The following is a 26,326-nucleotide window of genomic DNA, read 5'->3' as shown; positions in this document are numbered from 1 at the left end:
AATCAGGCCTAAAATAACCCTGAAAAACTCAATACAATATCAATTAAATTTGGAATAGCTTTTAAAACGCATCTAGAGGAGAGCAAAAGATACTCATTTTAAAGACTTCTTTATTAGGCTACTAATAAAGAAAAGTAATACAAAAAGGATATATTAAAACTACATTAAGGCTCAGATTTTAAAACAGGAGAACCAAGGAAATCCAGTTATGGCTATTACTGCGTTCTTATAGTCTTACAGTGCCTAAGAAGTTAAGCCCTTAGAGAATGTAAAAGCATGCACAGTTCATTATGTACAAGTATTGTGGGAATCTGAAGGTAGCCAAGGCAAAATCTAGCAACTGCAACCTTCACTTTTAAATTCCTCTATTAGGTGGTTTAAAGACAGACCCTTAATAGTTTTTTAAACTCTCTTTTTTTGTAGTTATTAAAATATACATCCTAGCAAAAATGTATGGCTCATTGATCAATTCATAAAACACATAGTCAGTCTAACACCAATTGTTACAATATAAAAGAAACTTCTTACAAAAGAAGTTTTATTAGATGTCAAAAAACCCTGTTTTAACTCACAAATGGAAAGTATTTGTGTAAGGGTCTTTTTGTAAGCTAGTTAAAGGTGATCCAGCTGGAAGCTTATACCCTGGGATGCCTGTCTCCAGGCCTTCAAATTTTGGAGACAAAGGCTTTAATGCCAGTCTATGAAATCAAACACTAATGAAGTCTGTAGTTATCTGTATACCTTGGAGAAGGCAGAGTTAAAAATATATCATCAATTAATTAGCTTCCTATTCCCATATCTGATCAAAAGGGGAATTTCAATTATGTAGATACTAGAGCTCCGTGATCATTCCAGTGGGAACCCTGAAAAAAATCAAATGCTACCATTTCATACCTGCTCCAGCATTGGAGCTGTTTCATTGCAGTCTTCCTTTTTTTCAGCACCATCCACCCCAACAGCTTTGGATGCCAACAAACCTTGAGAAAAATTGTACAGAAATTGTTTATTAGAAAGAATACTGATTTACACCCTAATTAACTTTTCAAAAATCTTAGCAGTTGAAATTTCCTATACTTTGTAATATATAGGAAGTAGTCTCAAATGTTTTCCTTCCGAAAATACAAATATGCTTAATAATAAGCCAAGGGACTGAATCAGAACTTAAGAGTTGCTTACACAGTTGTGTGGGTTTTAATATTACTCAATGAAATCACCAAAAACACACACTTGCACACATACATTTATTCTGTAAAAAGTTAAAATTCTATGTCTTCATGTCCAGATAAAGGTTGCTCAGGTTGCTAATACTTATAATACAGGTTTTGTCTATACAACTATAAAAACAGAATAAGAAGAAATCCTTCCAAACATCTAGAACATAAAATAAGATTTTCTGTTGTTTTAGTAGCTAAAAAAGCTACCAATTCTTAAGTTCATTCAGATCCTTTTAATCTAAGCTTTATGTGTGCCCAGTTGTACCTCATCTTCTTATAAGAGTTTAAACACAGATGGATCTATTTTATATTAAGGGAAAAAAAGTGTGGGTCCTTCCTAGAACATCTGAACTTAACATTATAGTTTATTTTGTCATTTTGTCTATAAATGACAAAAATTTTTAGAAGTTCCAGTTTTCTTCTATGTATGTCACTAATTCTCAAATGTAAAAGACAGAATAGGCCAAACACGGTGGCTTACGCCTGTAATTCCAGCACTTTGGGAGGCCGAGGCAGGCAGATCACTTGAGATCAGGAGTTCAAGACCAGGCTGGCCAACATGGTGAAACCCCGTCTCTACTAAAAATACAAAAATTAGCCAGCTTGGTGGCAGGCGCCTGTAATCCAAGTTACTCAGGAGGCTGAGGCAGGAGAATCACTTAAACCCAGGAGGCAGAAGTTGCAGTGAGCGGAGATCCCGCCACTGCACTCCACCCTAGGTGACAGAGTGAGACTCTGTCACCTCCCCCCGAAAAAAAGACAGAATATTTTATTGTAATATATAACTGTATTACTAATTTGAATCCCAAGACATTAAAACTCTGTTCTAATAAAATATAGGCATTTACTTGGTTAAAATTCTTTGCTAAGCCTGTCAGGTACCTTCAATGAAGTCTAGTTTATAAGCCTTGTTTAAGGCCACCCTGCTCATAAAAAGTCACCAATATTCATTTCTGTGTCATTTCAAAGTTGTCAGTTACCTTCAATGAAGCCCAGTTTATAAGCCTAGAACAAGTATTTGTTTTTGTTTATGGCCACGCTGCTCATGAAAGGTCACCAAAAATCATTTTTTGTGTCATTTCAAAGTTGGCCACACAAAAACTTTGCTCCAAAGGAAGCATGTTTAACAACTGACAACTTAATAGTAAACTGACTACAGCAATTATACTACATACATTACAGAAGCTGTCCACAACATATTTAACAGGAGAAAAATGGTGCCCCCTCAAACACAGTATGATGTAGAGGTATCCATGAGGCAACATGTCTTGACTTTATCAGATAGCTACCCTAAAGAAGTTAAGTGATCAAGGTAGGAATTCACATACTAAAATTATATTCTTGGGCCCAGCACGGTGCCTCACGCCTGTAATCCCAGCACTTTGGGAGGCTGAGATGGGAGGATCACCTGAGGTCAGGAGTTTGAGACCAGCCTAGCCAACACGGTGAAACCCCGTCTCTACTAAAAATACAAAAATTAGCTGGGTGTGGTGGTACACGCCTGTAATCCCAGTATGGGAGGCTGAGGCATGGGAATCACTTGAACCTGGGAGGTGAAGGCTGCAGTGAGCCGAGATGGCACCACTGCACTTTATCCTGGGGGACAGCGTGATACTCTGTCTCTAAATAAATAAATAAATAAATAAATAAATCATAAAATTATATTCTTAAAGTAGTACTCGAGCAAATTCTAAATTAGGCAAAAGGTACCTAGTACTCAGAATGTACTTTAAAATAAAAAAGGCTGAGTGTAAGACAATGATTTTGATACATCTATGATTAGTATTAAAACTGGTATTTAAGGTCTGGCGCAGTGGCTCATGCCTGTAATCTTAACACATTGGGAGGCCGAGCTGAGTGGGTTGCTTGAGCCCAGGAATTTGAGACCAGCTTGGGCAATATAGCAAGATCCCATATCTATATTTTAAAATAAGTAGAAAACAACAACAACAAAACCCTGGTATTTGTACCAGTTTGAGATTTAAAAAAAAAAAAAAAAAAAGCAAAAACCAAAAAACTACATAGTTTGTTATAGTCTCATACCACATCAACTGTATATAAACAATTTTACAAAAACAGCTTCAATCCTAATTATATTCTGAACATACTGAATATTTATTTAACATTTAAAGTCACATTCATTAGGTTTTTATTCTCTAGCTAATATACTTAAGGCCCAACAAACTATTAAAATAAAAATAATTAGAAAATCAAGTTGTTCTTTTGGAGGAAACTGAGTAGAGTTCTTTTTCTAAGGACTATTCAAACAGGACAAATTTTCCTATTTAATATTTTATAGAATTATATCTTTTACTTTCCTTTCATATAGGTGGTAGAAATAGTTTTTAATACTCAATAGATGAAACAGATCACAAACTAAAAAACTGAAAATAAGGTACCACAAGTAATAAAAGAAACAAAATAATTCACCCATAACATACAGATTTACATTAGGATATTACAGACCCAGTTTATTAAAATCCCTTTCCATTAATGGTTTGAGAAGGAAAAATAAAGTGTTGTAATGTGTTCATAAAAAGTAATGAGATTTAAGAAAAACTACTTAAAATCAGATTTTAAAATGCATACTTGGTTATCTAGAGAATTTAAAAGCCCAAATATGATTAATAAAGGTTTTTCACGCTTTATATTCACACCAACTTACAAAAGAGTTATTAAATATAAACAACAAAATGGAACAAATAATAAAATAGGTACTTGAAGAGACAACTCTGACTCCTTCTGCCTTAAGAGGCAGTCCAAAATCTGTTATCTTAACCTGCTAATATTCCAGGAAAAAATGCACTATCCACAGAAAATGAGAAGAATTAACTGAAAGGAAATTATCAGCAAGTACCCATTAATTATCAATGTATTACTAACAGGCCCTCTTCTAGAAGAATATACCTGTGGGATAAAATTGCCCAGTAAGAATGCATTATGCTCCTTCAATAAATTATTTAAACTTAGGTAAAAGAAGAATCTCAAACAGTCATCAGTTCCACCCACCAACAAAGTTACAACTTTCCAATATTCTATATTAGCTATAAAAAATACACAGCTGGTCTTTTCCTGCCAATAGGAATAAGTAGAACAGAGCCCAGAGCTCCCTGGAATGGGAAAGGGAAACAAAGAAAGAGCAAAGTGGTTAAATTCTTGGTCTACTTTTCATCCAGGTATTTCAAAACACAATCTTCTTGCTGGAACTAAGAATCAAATATTCTTGATATTATTATCAATAACATACTGCTAGTCAATTCAAATTTCAGGATTTTTAAAACTTTTTAAATTCCTTAAGTTACAAAAACACACCTTAGCTAGCTGAAATTCCAGAAACTCTTAGAGCCTATTAGAAAGAGACCATGCACCAACTGCTGATGTTTTTCTCCTTTGCTCCCTCGATAATCTGCAGTTTAGTCTACTCAAATTCAATTTGTTTGCAACTTTGTCCCAAAAGTATGGACTACTAATTTTCTAAGTAAAATTGTTTATTTCAAATCAGTATGCATAAGCCAAAAAATAATAGCTATCAATAAGGTACATTACATAATGAAAAATATGAATCAGGAGGTTGTGTGTGTGTGTGTGTATATTGCACAGTATATGGAATATGTATATATGCACATATATGAAATATGTATATGTGTATATATGGAAAATATGTATATGTGTATATATGGAAATATATATGTATATATGTATACATATATACATATTCCATATACTGTGCCATTATATTTTCAACGTCTACCTATTTGGAATCTTTGAAAAACGCCATCCTTTTAACATTCTCTATATAGAAATGGGGTTTAAAATCATCACATGCTGTGTATGTGGCAAAGTGAATAGAAAGAATGATAAACATATGAATTAAAGTTATCCAATAGCTGGTCCACCTATATAAGCTAGAACTCTTTTCAAAAATAACAAAATATAGTGGAGAGAAATACATCAGAGCAGGCTGCCATGATCCCAGCCCCAATCCTCTCAGTAGTAAAGGACAAAAAGACACATACAGATGAACTTGATAAATTTAAAATATACCATAATGCCATAACAAAATTACTATATTAGTTCTCATTTATCTTTTATCTTTATAAACTATAAATGAAATTTACTGTAAAAAGGCAAGCCTGAATTTCAACTATTGAAGACAATCTTACAATATCTATGGTCTTTTTGCATGACATAGTTGCAACATGAAATCAGAAATAGACGCAGAAAGATGAACTATTAAAAAGATTATCACACACTTAAATTTTCTGAGTAAATAAAAAGATAGTAATGGCTTCACATTCGTAAAATCTTATGCTTTGCTGCTGCTGTCAAACTATAACTTATTCATTTGAGACCCCCGAGGGAAAGTGAAGAGAAAATCCCTCTGTGGAAGGGAAGGGTGTTACTAAGCAACCAGTATTACAGACTTGAGGCACATGGTAAAATGGTACTTTCTTTCCCCACTACTGTCTTTTCAAGGCCATAGAGAAATAATGCATCATTGTGGGCTCAGCTGAGTTTTTCTGTTGCAGTTTTTTTGTTTTTTTACTTCTTTAAACGTTGAGCTTGAATCTCCCAATAAGGCATATGTAAGAGTGTATTGACTGAAACTATTAAAAGCAGGTTATGCAAATTGAAGGAAAAAAAAACATGATGCTGGAAAGCTGGCAGTTGTATCATGTCAGCGTCACCTCCGTCTTCTTTGATCTTGACTCCTCCAATAGTGCTGTTTCAATCTTTGTATCACAGGAGTTAGAAATACTATTCCACTTCTGCCCAGCACATAGCACTGGGTTCCATATTTTAAGATAAAACTGAAGTCTCATGCCGTAAGAACAATCACTTAGAGAACATTTGGCTTTCTCCAAGGTTAATAGTTTACAAGGAAAAGGTGTAACAGGTTAATTGATTTAAAATATTTCCTCTCCTGGGGAGGAGAGGGGCCAAATATGTCCTTTATCAGAGACAGGCATGAAAATAATATATACAAATGGCAAGAGACTAAATATTCTCACCTGCTGAAAACAATTATAATCACTTAGATGAACAATATAAATAAAACAGTGGTTCTAAACAACCCTCAGCTCCAGAGTCACCTTTCAGTTAGCTTCCTTTCTTCAGAAAATGGTCAAAATGTTCAGTTTACATTTATTCCTAAATCTGACCATGAAAGCAAGCTTCTTCAAGTTGAAGCCAGCAAAGGTTTATACAGCTTAATTAGGCCAAAGGCAATAAAAAAGGTTCTGTCCTCATGATAAGAACATATGACTAAATCATGAAAGTATTTAAATTCCCCTGTTAACATATACTCAGAAAAGGTAAATATGTTCACAATTTCTTTTGAAGACTAGAATCACTAGGCTGAATAGACCATCAAAACAGCAGGATGTAGTATGACTGGCCCCAATTCTAATCCTTCAATCCCCTCTTCCATGAACACTAACCAGGCTAGAATTTTCAGCGTTTTCTAACAGCCTAGCACGGCTATTTCCTAAACTAAACTACAAGAAATCATACGGAAATAAGCCCAGATGCTAGTGATCAACCTGAAGAGTAGAAATTAAAAAAACAACAACAAACTTACAGAAATACTTTCACATCAGAAATTCAGAAATTAACAGATTCAGGAAGTAAATGTAAGTCAGTCATCTTTCCAACTATATATGGCACCATCCTTAAGTAAGACTGGTCAAGTATATGAATGTATAAAAACATTTAAAACCTCAGAAATTGTGTCACCATAAGTTGACAAAATAATTCTTCTAGAAACTACTACCACCAATGTAATTTAAAAATGACTGAGCTTTGTAGCATTCGTCCTTATCAACCCTCACAACATCCCTGTGAGGTAGGTAGAAGATACGTGCTATTTTTCACATTTTACAACAGAAAACGCTGACAGTGTTGAAAGACGCTGACTTTGAAGAACCAGAAAGTAACTGTCTATGTTATTAACAGGTCCATGACACTAAACCAAAACCATTTGACTTCATTAAAAACAAATTACTCTAAAATTAAACCTTCCATTTCCCACCCCCCAAAAAAAAATCATTGTAGTTTACCAGTAATCTTGTTAAGTCGAGCTCTCTTTGCCTGAAATGAGTTGCCTTGATTATTTTTCCTCTTGTTTGATAATGTGCTCTCTGGCTGTGGAAAGACCATCTTTGGAACGTTCTCTACATGAAGTCCTACTTTTAATAGAACACATATATGAGAGTTTATCTAGAATCCAAAATTAAAACACATGATTTTTTAATAGCAAAATAGTAAAAATGTTTTTCACATTAGATTTTTAAATCTACTACTTGATATAGACCTTTGAAAAACACAAATCCCTCCAGACTAGTATGTTAGAAATAAAAGACAACTAAAGCAGTTATTGTCAAAGCAGGAAGAAAATGACTTACTGCTTTTTCCGTATTACATATGAAGCATATATAGAAGCATATAAAAGGTTGAAGAAAAAACACAAAAGAAAAAATTTCAAACAAAAACCTGCTATCAAGAAGTTACAAATCAAAATCTCAACCTATTTCTATTCAAGAATACTGAGCGCATCCAGTATCCAGTAACCCAAACTAGACTATTAATTTTCAGGTCTATCTGTAAAATGCTAGAAAAGTTAGCCATCATATTATGCTAGGGAAAAAAGGTTAAAAATTTAATTATACATTCAAAATCAAAGGGGCCAAGGGATTTGACTTTACTACATGAGTTTACCAGTGTAATAAGGAATTAACGTAAGAATGTATTTTGTACCAAATGTTTCACTAGATGTAGGCAGATCTTCCTTCTTCTCTACGTCTGGTGTGGCTATACAAGTTGAAGTTTCTTCCTTCTTTGAAGGTACTTTAAACCACTTTCTCTCATCTTTATCCTTATCTTTATTGCTGTTAGCGCTGGTTCGAGGTTTACTCCCTGTTTTGTTCTTGGCTGCAGCTGCAGCAGCTGCTTTGACTAAAGCTATCCAATCCTCCAAAGGAAAAACACAAAACATGTGAAGTATTAAAAATTAATTAAAATGTAATTACACTAATAAAAATGTGTCACATTTTCAAAGCTATTTTCACATGTAACCAAACATAAATATAGAGATAACAATATTTACATGATAGCTCAACATGGTAGGTTATCAAATTTAATAATCAAATGAGTTAGATTGTACAACCTCTCATAAAAATAGGAAGCACATTCAATAACAGGTATTCCATGGACATATTTTCACAGGAATTAAAATCTAAAATAGCAGAGGAAACCTATGGCAGATACGGAATACTACATGACATGCTACCTTAGTATTTTAGGGCTCAAATGTTGCATTCCATCTCTTTCCCATAATACAAAGGACCATAAAAGAAGGGAAAAATGCTATCTTCCAATTCTACAAAGATTAAAAATAGTGTATTCCCACCTACCAAATTGGTATTCCTTATTAGGATGAATGTACCATTCAAATTATAGTCAATCTCATAGAAATCAAGAAAGGTATGATTTTTATTATTTTCTAAAGCTACTGAAGTTCAGATAGCAATTTATCACAACAGCTTAATCATACTGATGAAGAAGAAAAGAGCTCCATCGACCAAGGTAAAGCATTAACTGTCAAAACTCCATATTAATTTATCTCCCCATACAACATCCTAGGTCTCTGTTTAGTATCGTTCCTCTGAGGTGCAAATATTTATTTTTCCTGTGTTAGTTTGTTGCTAAATACATTTTACTATTGTATTTTTAACTAAAACTGTTTATTATTAAAAAAAAAAGGTTTAAGGAAGTATAAAGTGGTCCTAACATTTTAATTTTCACAATCAAAATGTTTTTAAGACAAATATTTTAAAATAAATACAAATATCTCTACAAAGTGAATCTGCTGAGACCACTAAGCTTTGTCAAATAGACTACCAGTTCAGATTTACTCAAAATACTTTTGATCCCTAGTCCAAGCAACTAAAAATTTCACATCAAATGAATTTAATTCATGGTTTACATTAACAAATATAAGCAAAATAGGTTAATAAAATTAAGCAATGAACAATGTAGATTAACATTGCCTTGAAAATATATGGTGAAAATAAGCCATTAAAAAAAAAAATCTGTATTCTAACTCTTTCTCTCGTGACTGAAATTAAGTGAAAACATCATGTGATTGCACTTAACACATTCAATCATCAATTTTCTACTGAACACCCTGTCCAATACGCCAGGTACTAGGCTAAGCATTCAGGAGACCACAACTGATAAAAGACTGGTCCTCTTCATAAGTAATTCACGGGTAAATATAATTAGCTGTAAGCCGTGACAGGAGACATACTAGAGAAATAAACAACATACTATAGAACAGAAAAGAAAAGACTGATTTCGACTGAAGAGAAAGACTAATGCAAAGCTTCAGGGAAAATGATAGATGAGCTGAACCCTAAAGGTAAGCAGGAATTTCCCAGGGAAAGGGGTAGTGGAAAAGGAGAAAAGGTTACTCCAAGCAAAAGGAAAAACATTAAACAAAGGCCAGGAGTGAAAGTGTACAGGAAAGTGAAAGAGCGATGAAAGGTTAAAGGAGCAATATGGATAGCTAAAAGCAGTATGGCTAAGTTGAGCTTTGAGACTAACATTTAAGCAGTAAGAAAAGAAAGCATCATCAATGAAAAAAAAAAAGGATTGTGAGAGAACAATCAACAAAGTGGGAAGAGAAACAGAGAAACAAGAGTAAGTATAATCAGACAACCAAAAGGAAAGTATTATATGCCAGAGATCATATGTTTGCAGACCTATTAAGAGTAGAGCATTTAATTCTCGTTCCACATTGTGGGGAAAATGTTAAGTTGTCAGAGTTGCTGGAAAATGTCAGAAGTAATTTCCATCCCAAGTTGTTTTCTACCTCCAATAAAGAAAAAACTAAAAAGAGACTCATACTGCACCTTTTAAAATCTAAATGCTTTTTAAATGCTTTTTAATCATACGACTTGCATGGGAATCACTGTAGCTGTGTGATTAAAGAATTCTCTCATTGTTTTGCGCTTTTATTTTTACGATGAGTTCTATTTTGTGTTTACTTTTATGCTTATTTATATAAATTTATGGGATACATGTGAAATTTTGTTACATGTATATACTTAGTAGTGATCAATTTAGTGTATTTAGGGTGTCCATCACCCAAATATAGTACATTTTTATTAACTATAGTCATTCTACTTTGCTATCAAACACTGAATTTATTCCTTCTATAGAAAAGCCTCATTGTTAAAAATAACTGAAGTGTGATCTTTCCATGAACTATAACTAATAATGATGTTTTCAAGCTTTTTGTAGATAACATAATAGAATACTGCACTAAAAAGGGCAGTCTTTGAAATCAGAAACTCTGGGTTAAAGGAATCACTTTGCACAGAATAAGCAAAATTTTAAGTCAGTCAGTCACTCAATTCTCTAAGTTCTGAATTCTTCAAATGTGAAACAGAAATATTAGCCATACCTATGTCAAAGGTTCTATGAGAATCCAATGAAAGAATGCACACAAAAAATGTTTTGTAAATATTAATAGCAAAGGACCTATGAGCCAACCATTAACACCAGTGAGTTACAACATAACTTTTGTATCGGCACACCCTCAGGAAGAAGAAATGAGAGAAAAGGCAAGTACTTCTGTTACAAGCTTCCAAATTAAAACTGTAATGGCTCAATCTCTCACCCTGTAATCACTACTGCTCTTATTAGAGTAGAAAACTAGAAGGAACAAGGAGGTATCTCATAAGATGAAGGAATCAATCACCCTCCTATATGTCGGTTTCATAGTTATTTATGTATCAACACTACCATGCCACACAAAATTATGTGGAAGAAGAAAAAAATGTAGGTAGGGAGAAAAAGAGGGGATCTTATTTTGGGCTGTTAACATGTCTACCTTCTTTCCCAGTGAGAAAAATGTCTACAAAGAAAGTATTAGAAGGACTACAGCTCACACTGCACCCACTATAATATTAAAAGCTCTTTAAGGTGCTCAAGCTAACCTCTTAATGCAAGCAGAAGTTTATCCAGTATTAACCAACTGGTTCAAAGTCAAAGACAACAGAATTAAGACTTATTTAGGCTTAAGAATATTAATTAATCTGGAGGTTTGAATATGCCAAAGTGTTATTAATGTCACATTTTAGACAGGTTCAGGAAGAGCATTTCCACAGTGCATTAATTTGATGCACTATTCTTCGCTAGCTTAATTTAAAAATTATCTTTATAGAGAAATTCTCAAAGTCCTCAAAATCTTGCGGCTATATTACGCAAGATAGCCGCCCCCCCTGCCCCGCCCCGCCCTTAGCTTTGCCCAAATAACACCTGATTTGGCATATTTCCTTGATGAAGGCAAGTCAAAAGCTTGTTGGGAAAAAGTAACTCATAAAATGAGAGTCATTTATGAAACACAATTCTACAAATATTGTTAACATTGCTGTAATTAAGAATTCTAAAGAAAAAATGAAAAATTAAAAGAAATATACTACTACCCAAATATTATTTCAGTTGTTTTATATCTTGGCACTGATCTTAATGTTACAATGCATCACAGTGTGACTAAAGAATCACTACTTATTAAAAACAAACATCCATAACATCCAATAAATTTAATTTTTACAACCTGTAATTTTACCACAAACCAAACTGGCTCAGTGTCTCACTTTGAAAAAACAAAGTTTTAAGGCAATAATATTAATGTCAATTCATGAACATATCTGATCAACCAGAATAACAAAATAATTGTTTTAAAGCAAAAAAAAAAAAAAATGAGACTTTTGTTTAACCAGGTATATACTAAACAATGTTCCCAACATTTTAATCAATCTATGTAATAACCAAGAAATCACACCACTGAATGCTTAAAAGAACACTTTATTTATACACACACGTGGGAAGACACAAAGCCGCTTCCTGATCAAAAGCATTTTTATTTTAAATTGCATTTACATGTTAATTAGAGGAAATCTGCTTGCTAATCATTTCATAACTAAATTTTTGAAAACCAGGCAATTTAAAACAATCACACTTATTTCTTCATGAATTTTTTTAATGTGGTAGTTATACATTTCTAAAGCACTAAATGTTTATACTTTACTGAAGCTGACCAGGTAATTTCAATACATTTCAGAATGACAGTTTACACTGCATGGTATGGAACAAATATGTAGCATATTTCCACATTAGACATTTTTACAGACTACTTTCAATTTCTTAAAATTAATTGTAGGTCCAGGTGCTGAAAATCCCAAATAACAGCAGAATATAAAAGAAAATATTTTAAATTTCTAATGGCACCTTTCTTTCCAGTATTTCAGAAAACATAGCCAACAAATGAAATTGTGGTTTTACCTCCACCCAAGATTCTCCTTCCAATGCTTACCGTCCATTCTTGCTTTGAGCAGTGACAAAGCATACAATACACTGCTTCCATCATATGCTCAGAGAGCCCTATCTGAAACAGCCTACAGAGTGTCAGGTAAGCGCCTTTTAAAGGAAGATGAATGACTATGATTTGTAGAAGGAAAGAAGAAGGTAAGAACTCAATGTAAAATTTTATATTAAAAAATTTTAACTTTCTAAATGACATTATATACCAGAAAAAACAAAACGAAATTCAAAAAAAAAAGGCACTTACCTCACTTCCCATAGACTGGTTACACGATCCAGCTGGGTCGATAGGACAACACCAGCTTAGTGGATGCTGGGATTTCACCTGGAACAGAAACTAGTGACCTATAACTTTAGCAGGTCTAAACCAAAGAAGCAAAAATCAAATGTGTAATTTATTTTACAGTCTAAACTTCCTTTTCTTGCTGCTATTTGGGGCTATCAGCACATAACCCTACAATTAGTTCATTAAAAAAAAAAAAAGTATAAATATATTTTGAACAGTCACCGTGCAAGAAGATGTCCCTTTGGGTAGCTAGGAATACTGAACACTCTTACCTGCCCCTTAGCATCCTCGGGCATGGCTTTAATGTGCATTCTTTTTAAACAACGAATTACTCCATCATAAAACTGAACTGTAAATGTTCCTGAAACAGGAGCAAGTCAGAATCATTAGAAAATATAATTCAAGTTTACAGCAACACTTGAAATCTAACAAGTAGTGACCTGTATAGATAAATGCTTAGGAATGCAAAAACTACAAACACTCCTGTTAAGGACTCCATCAAGTTTAAGTTTACTTTCTCCCTCCCTCTAAAAACAACTCTGAACTCCTGTTTCCCCTAACAAGTACACAAATTAAGTCTTGATAAGTTAGTTCCATGTAATTCTGATTTTTACTAAGAAATTTTATAATTTTACAATAATTTAAATGTTTAGACTCATAACATAGCTGACAAAAGTAAAATCATTACTTACAAAAATATATATTTCCATAGGCATTACCATTTGCTCTTTGAATGTTTCTTTCAAAAGAAGTAATACAGAGAAGGAGCTGATATGCAAAAAAGATCATTTACCCTGGAAAGGATTATTCCTTGGGCAATAACAACAAACTGGAAAATAAGAATTATAGTTCTAGATTTTAAAGCTAGAAAATATTTTACAAATCAACTAGATAAAAGTCTTCACAAAGTAGCTCAGAACACTGAACTCTAGAGGAAGGCTAAATGCTATACCCAATGGCATTCACCTAAGTGGCAGGCAGCATGGCCATAATTAGTATTTCCAATCTCATCTAGTCAACCATGTCTTTCCTACAAACTCATCCTATTTGAAGGCCTCAAGATTGTTTGTCTATTATGAAGCATATTCACTTTTTGTTACAGACCCCGTGCTTTCAAGTCAATATAAACCAGTCCTATCAGAAGATACATAAATTATGTATAATGCCTACTTAAGGAAATTCAAATGTTTTTCTGTCATTTCCTAGATAAATGTTCTTCTACCATTTCCCCAATTAAGGCAGAATCCCACTTTAAGTAAATAGATACTTGCTCTTTATAAAAGAATTATAAACAAGAAATGTGACGATCATTACTAATGTCCTTGGGGTTGGCACCAAAGCCAATAATACATATGTGCAAAGATTTTTGTGGGGCGTACTTTGAATAACACCATTTGATTTTATACCTTTCTATAATTAGCATAATGTTGAATTTCACAGATATAAAGATCTAAATTCAAGTTATACAAACAATTGATCAGGTGAATAGTAAGGATGTATGTAAAGACACTAGAAATATTTTGAGAATGCCAAACTCTGCGTACACCTTGCACTCCCATCTTTCCTGCAACTTTCTGTCTTCCTTCTTCAACACAGCATTCCAGAAAAACTTAGCTTGTACACCAGGCCGTCTGAGCATCAATACCTCTCTGCCTTTGCTCATGCTATTTCCTCTGTTGTGATGCCTTTCTCCTTTCCTTATGTCTATCTAAACTCCACTCCACTCTTCAAGCACCATTCCCAAGATGGAAACTTCCCCAGTACTCCAGTACACCCTGACTGGCCCCTTTTCTTTGCTTCTATATGCTGTATTACAAATGCCTAAATGTTCACAATTGTTCATTTTGGTTTGCTCTTACATTGAGTGGACGGCTTCTTTTGCTCTTCTGATTTTTGTCAAGGTGGGGAGGGGGCAGGACTATCCACCACTTGGGACATACAGAAATCACAGAATTAATAGCTTTCAGAAAACAAATAGTATCTGCCAATATTTCAGTATGTGTTCACTGAAACTACTCTTGAAATGGCAGGGATCACAATCAGTATCATCACTCTTCCACTAAGGTAAGCTGAATTTTCTATATTAAATGCCTGTAGATGAAAGGGATAGAATAAAGAATGAGGGTGGTTTTGTTCTGAGTGTGTGTGATATGTGTGTACTTGCATCTGCACACACACAGGGAACTTGAAGCATGGAACAAAGGTCCCAAAGCTCTTAAAAGAAACTGTTATGAATTAATGTAGAAGGCAATGACCGTGTAATTTTACTTCGTTTTGGGTACATCCTATTACCCAACAGAAGAGATTTGACTTCTTCCTTTACTTCCACAAATTGTTACTGACTGTCTACTATGTGCTGGGCTCTGGACTAGACACTCAAGAGCCAACGTGAATAAGACCTGGGAATGTAAGCTCTATAACACAGCTCCACAGAAGTGTAAGTGCACAGGGAAATACCGGCCCCACTAGAAAAGAAGAAACAGCCTGCACACCTAACAACTAAGACGTCTCTCAACTCTTTCTGTAGGGTAACCAGTGGTAAGAAAATCATAGCCATATTCATGATTTCAATTCATTAAAACAATACATTGGATTCAGGTCTTTATAAAGTTGTATCATGATTTCTAGCTAGACTACTATGATTTTTATTTTTTCACACCTAACATTCCTTAATATATCTCTGTTTTCCTCTTCTGTCTTCTCTTACCTCCTATTTTCTCTCAAGTTTGTTGTTAGATTAAATCCTCAGCTTAAAAAAACTCTTCCATGGCTCCCATCACCTCCAAATAAAATTCTAATTCTTTAGCAAGGTTACATGACACTTCACATATCAATCTTTGCCTTTCCCTCCAACTTGTACTCCAGCTATTCTATCACCTTTAAACAAATCTTTCATTCTAAGCAACCTGCAGTTCCTTAAAATGACATGGCATTCCTCTCCCACTTCTGTTATTTTCCACATATTTATTCCACCAGAAAAGCCTTTTGATCACTTCTTTAGCTAACTTAGTTGTCTTTTAAGACTCAGTTTAAAGGAAATGTCCCCTTACTTAGATTAAATGCCCTTCTTGCCAAGAAGCTGTCACTCAATGTTTGTTTCTTTAGTAATAACAATGAATACAGAAATCCCCCTTATCCACGATTTCGCTTTCCACAGTTGCAGTCAACCGCGGTCTGAAAAGGAGTGAGTATAGCACAGTAAGGTATTTCATGAGAAAGAGACAAGAGAGAGTGAGAGAGAGAGGAAGGAAGAAAGAGAGAGACCACATTCATATAACTTTTATTACAATATATTGTTTGATTATTCCATTATTATTGTTAACTTCTTACTGTGCCTAATTTATAAATTAAACTTTATCATTCACATACATGTACAGTATAGGAAAAAACACAGTATATATAGGGTTCAGTAGTTTCCGAAGTTTCAAGTACCCACTGGGGGTCTTAGAATGTAACCCCTGTGGATAGGGAGGACTAGTGTAAGTGGTCAAGTTTAAGAAATAACTTTAGTAGAAAATTAATGTATTACTGAATTTAAAAAACATGTGCAAGTATTCCATAACTTTTTTAAATGAGAAATTTAAAAAACAAAATATTCAGGTATATTTTCAATAATAATTTAATTATTAATTCTTACAACTTTCCAAATAATTCAGCATATGAATTGTTCTAAATTAATGATCTGTCCAACAGATTTCCCAGTCTTCTGCAACACTAATAAGCCTAACTTCTGTGTTACTTTCAACATTTTTGATTACTTAAGCAACTTAGGCTCAGTATCTAATATTCTAACAAATATCCACAAAAAAACTACTAGAAAATTAACTCAATTATCTGTAGAAATTAATGATAGGACAGCAGGGAGAGACACAATAAAGGAAATCCTCAAATTGGTAAAAATTCCACACTCTTCCCTCAGAAAATATCCTATGTATTTCACTTGTGAATTGAACTGATTTGAATTCCCCTAAATCTTTAACCTTTCCTCACACTCTTGGGTAGATGCTCATAAATAGAACTTGGTCACAAACTAGAAACAGGGAAGTAGAAATAAAATGCATATGATATAAGCCTATGATCTGAAAGTTGAAAAATTTTAACCAACTATTTTTGTCTACTAATTTAAACACTACTTAGGTAGCACACCATGTAGCATTTTATTCTAGACACACATAACAAATTAAATGCTCCCAAAAAAGAATACTTACAGAAAATAGAAAAGTTATACATAATTATTATATAACACACACTAATTAAAATTTAAAATATAGTGAAATTTTACTATTAATCTAATTTTAAGTCTCAGATCATTTCAAACACATACCTTCTTTGTTAATTGCTTCAATCTTGGCAGGGTAATAGCGACAGTCTGTCCAACGAGCCAGAACTTCTTCTCCAGCTTTAAAATCCTATTTTAAACAACTTTTAAGATCAATTCCATGTATATTAAATAAGCATTTCCTTAACAAAAACAGGCTTTTGTATAATTTAACAGAATCCTTTTAAAATATGTCATTACATAGCTGGCAAAACCAGCAAACAGAAAAAAATCTGCTACTTACAAAGAAATCTTCCTCATCTTTTAGCCCTTCTTTTCTTAGTGCCGGTCTCTCAAGGGGTCGCAATCTATTGCTATCCCAGTAAATCCACTCATCGTAACGATGACTCCAGCGCTCAAAATGGACCAACATCTTGCCCTCCTCATAGTCAATTTTTTCAATTCGTGATGGATACCTCAAAAATCAAAATGCTTCATATCAAGAGAAAATCTTTATATTTGTACAAAGTATTATACATAGAAGATTTAGCTGAACATTGCTTACCATCAAAACCATGAACAAAACAATAAATACGTCCATATTTTAAAACTAATCAAAAAAGTCTGCTTGTCTTTATAAATGATTGTCCTCAAGGTCTGAATAAATTCCTTGATACACTCCCAGTAGAAATATAAATGACTGCACTGTTTTGTGAAGTAATGTGGTAGCATACATCAAGAACCTTAAACATATTCCTACTTTCTGACCCAACAATTCCAATTCTGGAATTATATACAGAAAACATTATTTGTAATAACAAATAAAGTAGAAACCGTCTAAATATATGATTGGAAAAACTGAAGATTGTCTAGAGCTAAGCAAACAATGATATATACACTGAATGAAATATTATGTAGTCACTGAATGTGGTGTTTACAAAGAATTTACAATGTGGGGAAAATGTAAAAAAAAGCACTCTACTTAGCATAAATATAAATATGTAAATTTTGTCTAGCAAAAAATATATCAGCATGTACACTGTCTTTATATGGCATAAGCTCACTTTCTTATTTTTCTGTATTTATCAATATTTTATAAAGCGCAACAATGATGGTAAGGCTCAGTAAAAATCTTAAATTTAAAAATATAAAATATTTCATTGTTCTGTCTTGATGTGTGATAATTCCGTAATTCCAAAATAGGAATTCGTTAAAACTTTTTACAAGGAAAGTTGCTTCGTCATTCTTGATGTACTGTATTAAAATGTTAACAGATGACTCAATTTTTTTTAAAGCATGATTAAATAACATTCAGAACTCAATAGCAGCACACAGTGGATGATTCAACCATACAGTTTATCCCATATTCTTGCTAGTTTTTGCTAAATTCAGAATCTTTGTTTTCCCTGTGGAAAACTAGCTTTAAATATAAAGTACAATGGACTTTATATAACTTTGAAATGTAGGAACTGATTACTACCTAATTTATAGCTTAATCTTGCTATTCAGAGTTTTTTAGACATTTCAGGGATCATCCTCTGGTAGAGCTTCTTCCATCTTTGACATTCAACCCCACTTTGATCTAATGATATTGAGTTCTTGGATTTTCCTCAAACATACGTGGCTCTGTGTCAAGCATTCACACATTTGTGCTATTCTCCATTCTACTCTTTCTGCAGAACCCTAAACCACCCTTTCCTTCCTTTGTATACAAATCACTGCAGACTTGGTCAAACACAGAACTGCTTGTGTGAAGACTTCTCTAACTCCTGGGGGTCCTGCTGCTCTGACAGCACTCATCTCATTATAGCTGTACATCATCTCTGCACAGGTTCTCACTCAAACTGGGTGCTGCAGAACATTTATATCTTTTGGAACACTGATATGTGTGTGGCACCAAAAAAAAAAAGGGTCTTGTCAAATAAGCTAGGGAATTACTGGATTAAAAAAAGTTAGGTTGCATTCTTTATTGAAAGATTTCTTGGTGCAGTCAACGAGATGGAGATAAGGCATTCAGTGTTACTAGATTCAAGAAAATATGTAACCCCTTTTATCATGAAAATGTATTAACATTTCTTGAGATAGCAAATAGCTAAGAAAGATGAGGTTAAAAACGCTACTCTGGTCTGTGAGCTTCTGGAGATAAATGAGTCATGTTTACTTTTGTAGTCCCCAGCACCTAGCACCATGACAGGACACAAAACTGCTATTCAGGGAATGTTTGCAGGAGTAAGAAGCAGCTTTAAAGAAAGGCAATTTGCTCATTTCTTCAGAACAAAGAAGGCAGTTGACCCAATTATAGCCTTGCTAGATCTTAGTCTTTTGCGGGGAGTAAAAAGAAAGGCATAAAAACAAGAAAACTTAGGAGATTAACATACTTCCTGAGATGGACATGCCTACCCCACCCACTTAGAATCAATGCTGTAATACTTGTCTTTTGCAGTGTTGCTCTGGTTTTGTTTTTGTTGCCCTGGTTTTTAAAACACAAAAATTGTCAATAACATTAAGAAAAACCTAGAACAAGGTTGTTCTTTATTTTTTCAACATTCACTAGCCACTAAAGTACTATAAAAAGATATTCTATCAATTATAAAAATTGTTAAGTTTCTCTCAAAACATAAACACCTCTAATTTCATGTGCTTAATTTGTCTTATCATTTACATTTTGAATAAAAAAAAGGAATTTATTCTTTAGGTTCCTTCATATTCTAAATGTATACAACTCTATATATTTGAAACACTTCTCAAAGTGAGAATAGCCCACAGTAACAGAGTTAAACACATCTTTATTTTCACAACATGACTTAATTTAGTAAAGAATCAGCATCTAAGTGAGCTCAAATAATTTAAATCTGGATTGCATTTTAAAGTGACTTATGGTTTTTCTAAAATATTTTAAATTATTCTGGCTGAGATGCCTGATGCAACAACCAAAATGAAAATTATGTTTTGGGGATCTTCTTTAGGATAAGTCATAGCATGCTGTACTCTCTACATAAATATCTAGAAATTGATACGCACACTTGGGATGAAGGCCAAGAATTAAATAAGTAACACAGATACCCAAGATTCTTCTCTATTTTAATTTTTATCATGTTCACTAGTCAAATTTTGAATCTTAAAGGTGTTAGAAATATTACCATTATCAAAAATGTCCAAATTTCTGTTCATTTATTAAACATTTATTTGAACATCCAATAAGACTAAGGCACTTGCTAGGCACTGTTGGTACATAAAAAGGAAACAACTCGGCCAGGCACAGTGGCTCACGCCTGTAATCTCAGCACTTTGGGAGGCTGAGGCGGATGGATCACCTGAGGTCAGGAGTTCGAGACCAGCATGACCAACATGGAGAAACCCAGTCTCTATTAAAAATACAAAATTATCCAGGCATGGTGGCGCATGCCTGTAATCCCAGCTATTCAGGAGGCTGAGGCAGGAGAATCGCTTGAACTCAGGAGGCAGAGGTTGCAGTGAGTCAAGATCATGCCATTGCACTGGGCAACGATAGTGAAACTCCGTCTCAAAAAAAAAAAATGGAAATAACTCCTATCACTGAAGGGTTTAGCTTAGGGTCAGATTAGGAGAAAGAGAGAAGAATCAGAGTATTTACTATCACAGGTATGTCAGGTATGTCAGGCTCTGTGTTTTGATACTTATTGAGTATCAACTGTTCTTTCTATATGTTTTCTCATTTGATCTTGGTAATCATCAAAAGTATAGAAAATATAGTGTACATTTAACAGATGAAGACCTGTCCAAGAATACACATGGTGCAGCCAGTATTAAAAACCAAGACTAAGTGGAACAAAAGTCTGTACTCTATGCCAAAAGGAGAAATGCAATAAGGCCCATCTAAGTGATTATATCACACGTAGTAAAATTGGTAAGTGTATACAAAAACTGCATACAAGATGCTTTAATAGTCCATAGAAAATCTGTAATTTACTGATGGTTCTTGGGAGACGTTGTTTATGTTAGACTTGCTAGGGGACATCTAGAATATAGACCTAATGAGCACAAACAAAGTGTATACACAGAGTATAATTCATTTACTCAGTGTTCACTAACTTAAAACCATCACACAACTCTGAGCTGGGCAAGCAGCCATAGAGGATTTCAAGAGAAGGAGGATATGGTTATTTGTCCTCAAAGACCTCATGTTCAGAGATTGGAGGAGCACTTAAAGGAAAGAGTAATAGTCCTTTTGGCTAGACTACATGGTAAGTAGTAAAGCAGGTAAAGGAGAATAGTAAGACATCAGATGGGACTTATTAGCAGGGTTGGAACTTGAAGGGCTACGAAATAGCAAACTAATGAAGCAACCATTCACTCTACAGATAACAGGGAGTGACTTAAAGTTTGTACTTAATTTGGTTGCCAGTTACATCTCAGAGGAAAAAAATCCTAACATCAAGATCTTTGTAACACATGTAAAATGCGTTAAATAGTAATTTAACATATAGCTTTGCACAGTGAAGTTATTTCTAGCAGATGGCTCATGGTAATAATGTTTTGATACATACAGTGAAGGAAAAATCCTGTTGAACACAAATGTATTCACAAATGCCTCTGTATACTGAACTACAACAATATTATTTTGATGCACTATTTATGTTTTATTCTAATTGACTGAATTAAACATAAGATTTTTCTAATTGAATTTGGAAGATGTAGTGTTAATGTTTTTGTTTCGTCATTTTTTTAAAGGTTGAATCACAGAAAGCTATTAAATTAAAGAATAGTGATCAGGCCTGATCCCAGACATTTATGAGTAATTTGGGAAAAGATTCAAGAAGTGGAAGACTGAAGTTTCAGAGTTTAAAGAGTCAGAGATAAGACATCGGTAACAATGATTAGAGAGAAAGAGAAAAGAAACAACCATAGCTGGCATCTCTCAAGGGTTCAACCGAAAGAGACGGAGAGAAGGCAACTTCACTAAAAGTAGGATTTCTCAGTGCCAAAATTCTACATAGAGCTCTCTTAGCCTTTGTATATTACTGCAATATACCATACAATTTCTGCTATGTACCTTCCTGATTCCACTTAAAAATTCATGCATTGTTTAAATGTTATCTACTTGTGCAGAAAATAATCACCTCCACTGCTGAGTCTACCTTGCTCTCTCACATGTCTTGTATACTTGAATCCCAGGAAAGAGTTTACCCTCAGAAAACTTAACAAGAAAAATAATTCACTCTAAAATGGACTCTCTTGTTTATTTGGCTTAATGGAAATGAAGAGCATTCCAAAATAGAGAAGACTTTAAAATGATTCTTGCTGAATTTAACAGAATTTTCACATACTCAATTCTAATCTCAACTGATTTCTTGAGACCCTTTCTGAATTAGTGTGGGACCCTTTTGAATTACTGTCCTCTAATGGCAAGGTCAAACTGCAGCCATAACTAGAGTAGAGCAAAGCCATCACCAAGAATAAAATGTTTTTCACCTTCTCTAAACTCCTATAGCATTTTATTGCATTATCTGATATGTTGTCATTTTAACACTATGACTCCCACTTGTACAAGACTCTTCAGAGAGTGGCAGTATCTACAGATTCTGGGCTGACACCATAATCTCGTAAGAACAGAAACTGACCAAAGAGGTTAGCTATACTGTAAACATACAGTATCAGTTCCCCATTGTATCAACTCTTAAGTGTTATCAAAACATAAATATGTTTTGCTTAAAACTTATTTTCGCATATTTTACAGAAACCTAAAATGGGAATTATTACCAGTGAATTCTTATTCTGGCTCACATTGTTAACTGTTTTACAGGGGCAGGTCTGGACTCACCCACTAGATCAGGAGACTGAATTCCCTGAGGCTGTCTGCAAAATGTTATGTGCTTGGTGTAGATGTGTATGGGTATTCTTTTGAGGTGAGAATTCCCAAGTTAATTAGATTTTCAAAGTGGTCCACATTTACAAAACCAGAAACTTTTGGAAGGCAAGATCATTTATTAACTCAAACTGTCAGAGCTTCATTATCCTAGGATAAAAGAGGGAAGCAATGGTGGGCATGCAGCTATGCCAGAAATATAATCTGATGGATTAATTTTAAAAAATTCTTTGCATTCAACGTAGGAACATTAATACAACTAAACATCATTTGCATTTAAGGAATTCATTCTGATTTATCCTCTAATTTGAAATATATATCTAGATTTTTATCTGTATTGATAAAAAAAAAAAGTCAACCATGAGAAAATGACAAGGGAAATTAACTGATACAACCTAGAATCTCCTGAACTTAAGTCAAAATAGAGTTGATAACTACCTCAACGACAGGTTGCAATCCACCGAGCAGGGCCAGAATATGCTGTCAAATGCCCTAAAGACCATGAGAATTCACGAAAAGATTTAGGATTTAACTAATCATTTGAATAAGCACCATATCAATCAAAATGGCAACATCTTTTTATAAACTGCCTCAATAAGTTATTCCAATTATGCATTTTAAGTAGTCATTTTCTTGTTTATATGGATAAGCCAATAGTATGTCTAATTCATGTAAATTTAGAAATTGACAGTTCCTCATTCATTTCATTTATTCAACAAAGAAAAAGAATCAAGTAGTTAACACAATTCAACATAATGATAGCAGTATAATAAAGACATGCCAGCATACAAGAGTATCTGAACAAGGATGCTCTCTTTGACAAAGTACTTCTTTATGTTTTAAAGGATAGTATGTATGAAATACACCTAAAATATGACTTAAATATACCTAAAATATTAGCAGAATCCTAGGGATTTAGGATTAATAATTCAAAATAGTTTTGTGAGTAAGAACTTCATCTATAACTATGGTAGTCATAAAAAATGACTAAAATATTAGAAGAACTAGAAAATAGAAGGGTAAGAGCTGTCTTACATCTAATTATTAGTAAGAGGATTATTTGCCAAATAACAAAAATTAACACAGAATGTAACCCAAAGCAAACAAAATATTCTTGTATCCTAGTTACCCTTTAAAATTTTTAGTTTCCTGAAAGCACTTTAAATTTACATTAAGCTTTATAATTTTCAAAAATATTTTCTCATTCACCCATTGATTATAACTGCAGCAATGATATCACCTAGTACAATTACAGTATTTTAAATTCAGCACTTTCAGATACTGCATGTTCATTTGTTTCATATTTTAAAAACAATAAACTGAAAACAAGACTCTCTTGATTAATTCAAACTCAATATTCCACAATGCAATGTTAATACAAAATAGTCTAAAATTTCAAATCATTCAGATGACAGCTTATAGGTCAAAATCGTATCTTCTCCAACACTGAAGTGTAAGAACCTCATCATATTATTTCTCAGGTCTTTTCATACCTATTGATCCCCATAATACACATACGGCATGAGCTGACAGTTCACCCTGCTTCCTACTTGTCCACAACTTTTACAACAAAGAGAAGAACAGAATTAGCTATGTCTTCTCTTTTAGAACCTTGTGACAGTACTTTGCAAATTAATGTTTCACTTCAGATCACTGTATTTAAGTTCCTGTTCCTCTCTCCTCCCAACCCCCACCCAGCACACCTGAATCCTGCCATGCCTATATTCACTCACATTGTCAGTTCTAACCAAATCAAAACACCTGTACCATATCCTTTGTACTCACTACCTTCTCCCACGACAAGCATCCATTAGACCACAGAGAATTTCTTTCCTACTCCACTAAAACATGATCTTTCTGTCATGAGTATTGGACTCAAAGTTTATGCACTTCATACAGTTTTTTCAAGTTACAACTATTGTTACTTAATTGTGCTAGCGAAACTCAAAATCTAGCAGGTTGCAATCACCCAGTTGTATTTCTTAACATTTAGCACTTTAAAAACACTTTACTACAGATAGTTATATTTGTTTATATGCCTACTGATTAAAGTCTGATGAATTTACATTGATTCCTCCTGCATTTGACTACACCTTCTTAAAATAATGAATGTTCATGTTACTGTTATGATTAAAACTAATGTTTAAGTGCCTACCATGCGGCATATAACATGCATTACTTTGCTTAAATCCTCAAAGAACCCTTTAAATGAAGTACTAATACTGTTACCAGTTTTTAAAGGGAGGTCATGGAGGCTCTGAAAGATTCATTAACTTGCTCATGTTAAAACAGGTGGATCCTTGAACTGAGGTATTCCTGTCCATGAAGACTATGCATTCAATCATTACAGATTCTGCATCTTGCAATTGATGATTTTCAGTTCTTATTACATTTATGGCAGTGCTTCAATATAGGGGGTGCTTACCAATTAAAAACAGATAAAACAATATAAAAATCAAGGTATTTTATCTATTTATTTTTTCTTAAAATTTTAATTTTAATCTCTCATATACAAGCAACATGCCTAAAGTTGGTTTTGTTAGACCAAAGAGTATGGAAAATAATTGTACAAAATAAGTATCCTCCATGCATAAAATTACTAAGCAAAGATAAAACGCTCTTCTATTTTATTAAAATTTCTCAAAACAAAAGGGTACTACATCTCAACTATGACTCAGTATGAAACATCACATTATTAAAATTAAATAATTGGAGTAAACAAAGTAGCTTAACTTTCATCACGTTTGAAACTCATAAATTTTAAAAAATCTAGGATGTGATACGTTACAGAACAAAGGAAAACAAAAAGTGACTCTAAAAATAAATTGAAATAAATTTGCTAAACTAGGTTAACAAATAAAATCTTATGTTTAGTTTTCAATCCAAAAGTCACAATGCATTTGCCATAATTTTCTGCAATGATAACTAGGTTATTTCAAGATATCCCAAAACTTTTGTGTTCATTCATCCTTTTTTAAACCCAACAAAATTCAATAAACTTTGTTGGGTACCTTTTATGAGTAAGTTACTATGTTAAGGCCTTGTAGATACACCATTTCATATAAGTAGTTTATACTTCAGTACCCTCGCTAATCATGATGTACCAGAAATACGTTTATTTCTAATTGATGGTAACTTTTTTGGCAATAAGAAAACAGACTTTCAAGATATTCTGAATATTAAGTAAATATCTATATTCTTCCTTCAACTTTACTGCAACAATCCTCTCAAAGTTGAGGTAATTATAATTACTGAAATAACATAATAGTTGCATACCAATTTCTAATTTAATAAGAAGTATATTCTTATGTGCTGACTAATGATCTGTAGCAAGA

The 26,326-nt window shown here is 33.5% G+C and overlaps 1 protein-coding gene across 15 annotated transcripts in view; it reads right to left on the bottom strand.

Moving 5' to 3' along the window:
• PHF20L1 (PHD finger protein 20 like 1) overlaps positions 1-26,326 on the bottom strand; it is a 74,244-nt gene that overhangs the window by 37,704 nt on the left and 10,214 nt on the right. For 5 of the 15 annotated variants that reach the window (XR_004229062.1, XM_031935906.1, XM_031935908.1 and 2 more), the window contains exons 3-9: positions 17,451-17,622; positions 17,213-17,297; positions 13,161-13,249; positions 12,850-12,939; positions 7,971-8,184; positions 7,274-7,402; positions 895-977 (exon numbers count right to left, since the gene is read on the bottom strand). Coding sequence is in view for 14 of the 15 variants with exons in the window: in XM_031935906.1 (XP_031791766.1) it covers positions 895-977; positions 7,274-7,402; positions 7,971-8,184; positions 12,850-12,939; positions 13,161-13,249; positions 17,213-17,297; positions 17,451-17,622 (862 nt within the window). In the remaining variant the exon portion in view is untranslated. The remainder of the gene's footprint in view (positions 1-894; positions 978-7,273; positions 7,403-7,970; positions 8,185-12,849; positions 12,940-13,160; positions 13,250-17,212; positions 17,298-17,450; positions 17,623-26,326) is intronic. The other 10 variants (XM_031935915.1, XM_031935917.1, XM_031935916.1 and 7 more) reach the window with 5 other exon arrangements.

This window comes from Piliocolobus tephrosceles, chromosome 7, assembly GCF_002776525.5.
Source record: "Piliocolobus tephrosceles isolate RC106 chromosome 7, ASM277652v3, whole genome shotgun sequence".
NCBI classification, from domain to species: domain Eukaryota; kingdom Metazoa; phylum Chordata; class Mammalia; order Primates; family Cercopithecidae; genus Piliocolobus; species Piliocolobus tephrosceles.
The sequence above is the reverse complement of the archived record's forward strand: the minus strand, read 5'-3'. Positions and strand labels throughout refer to the sequence as shown.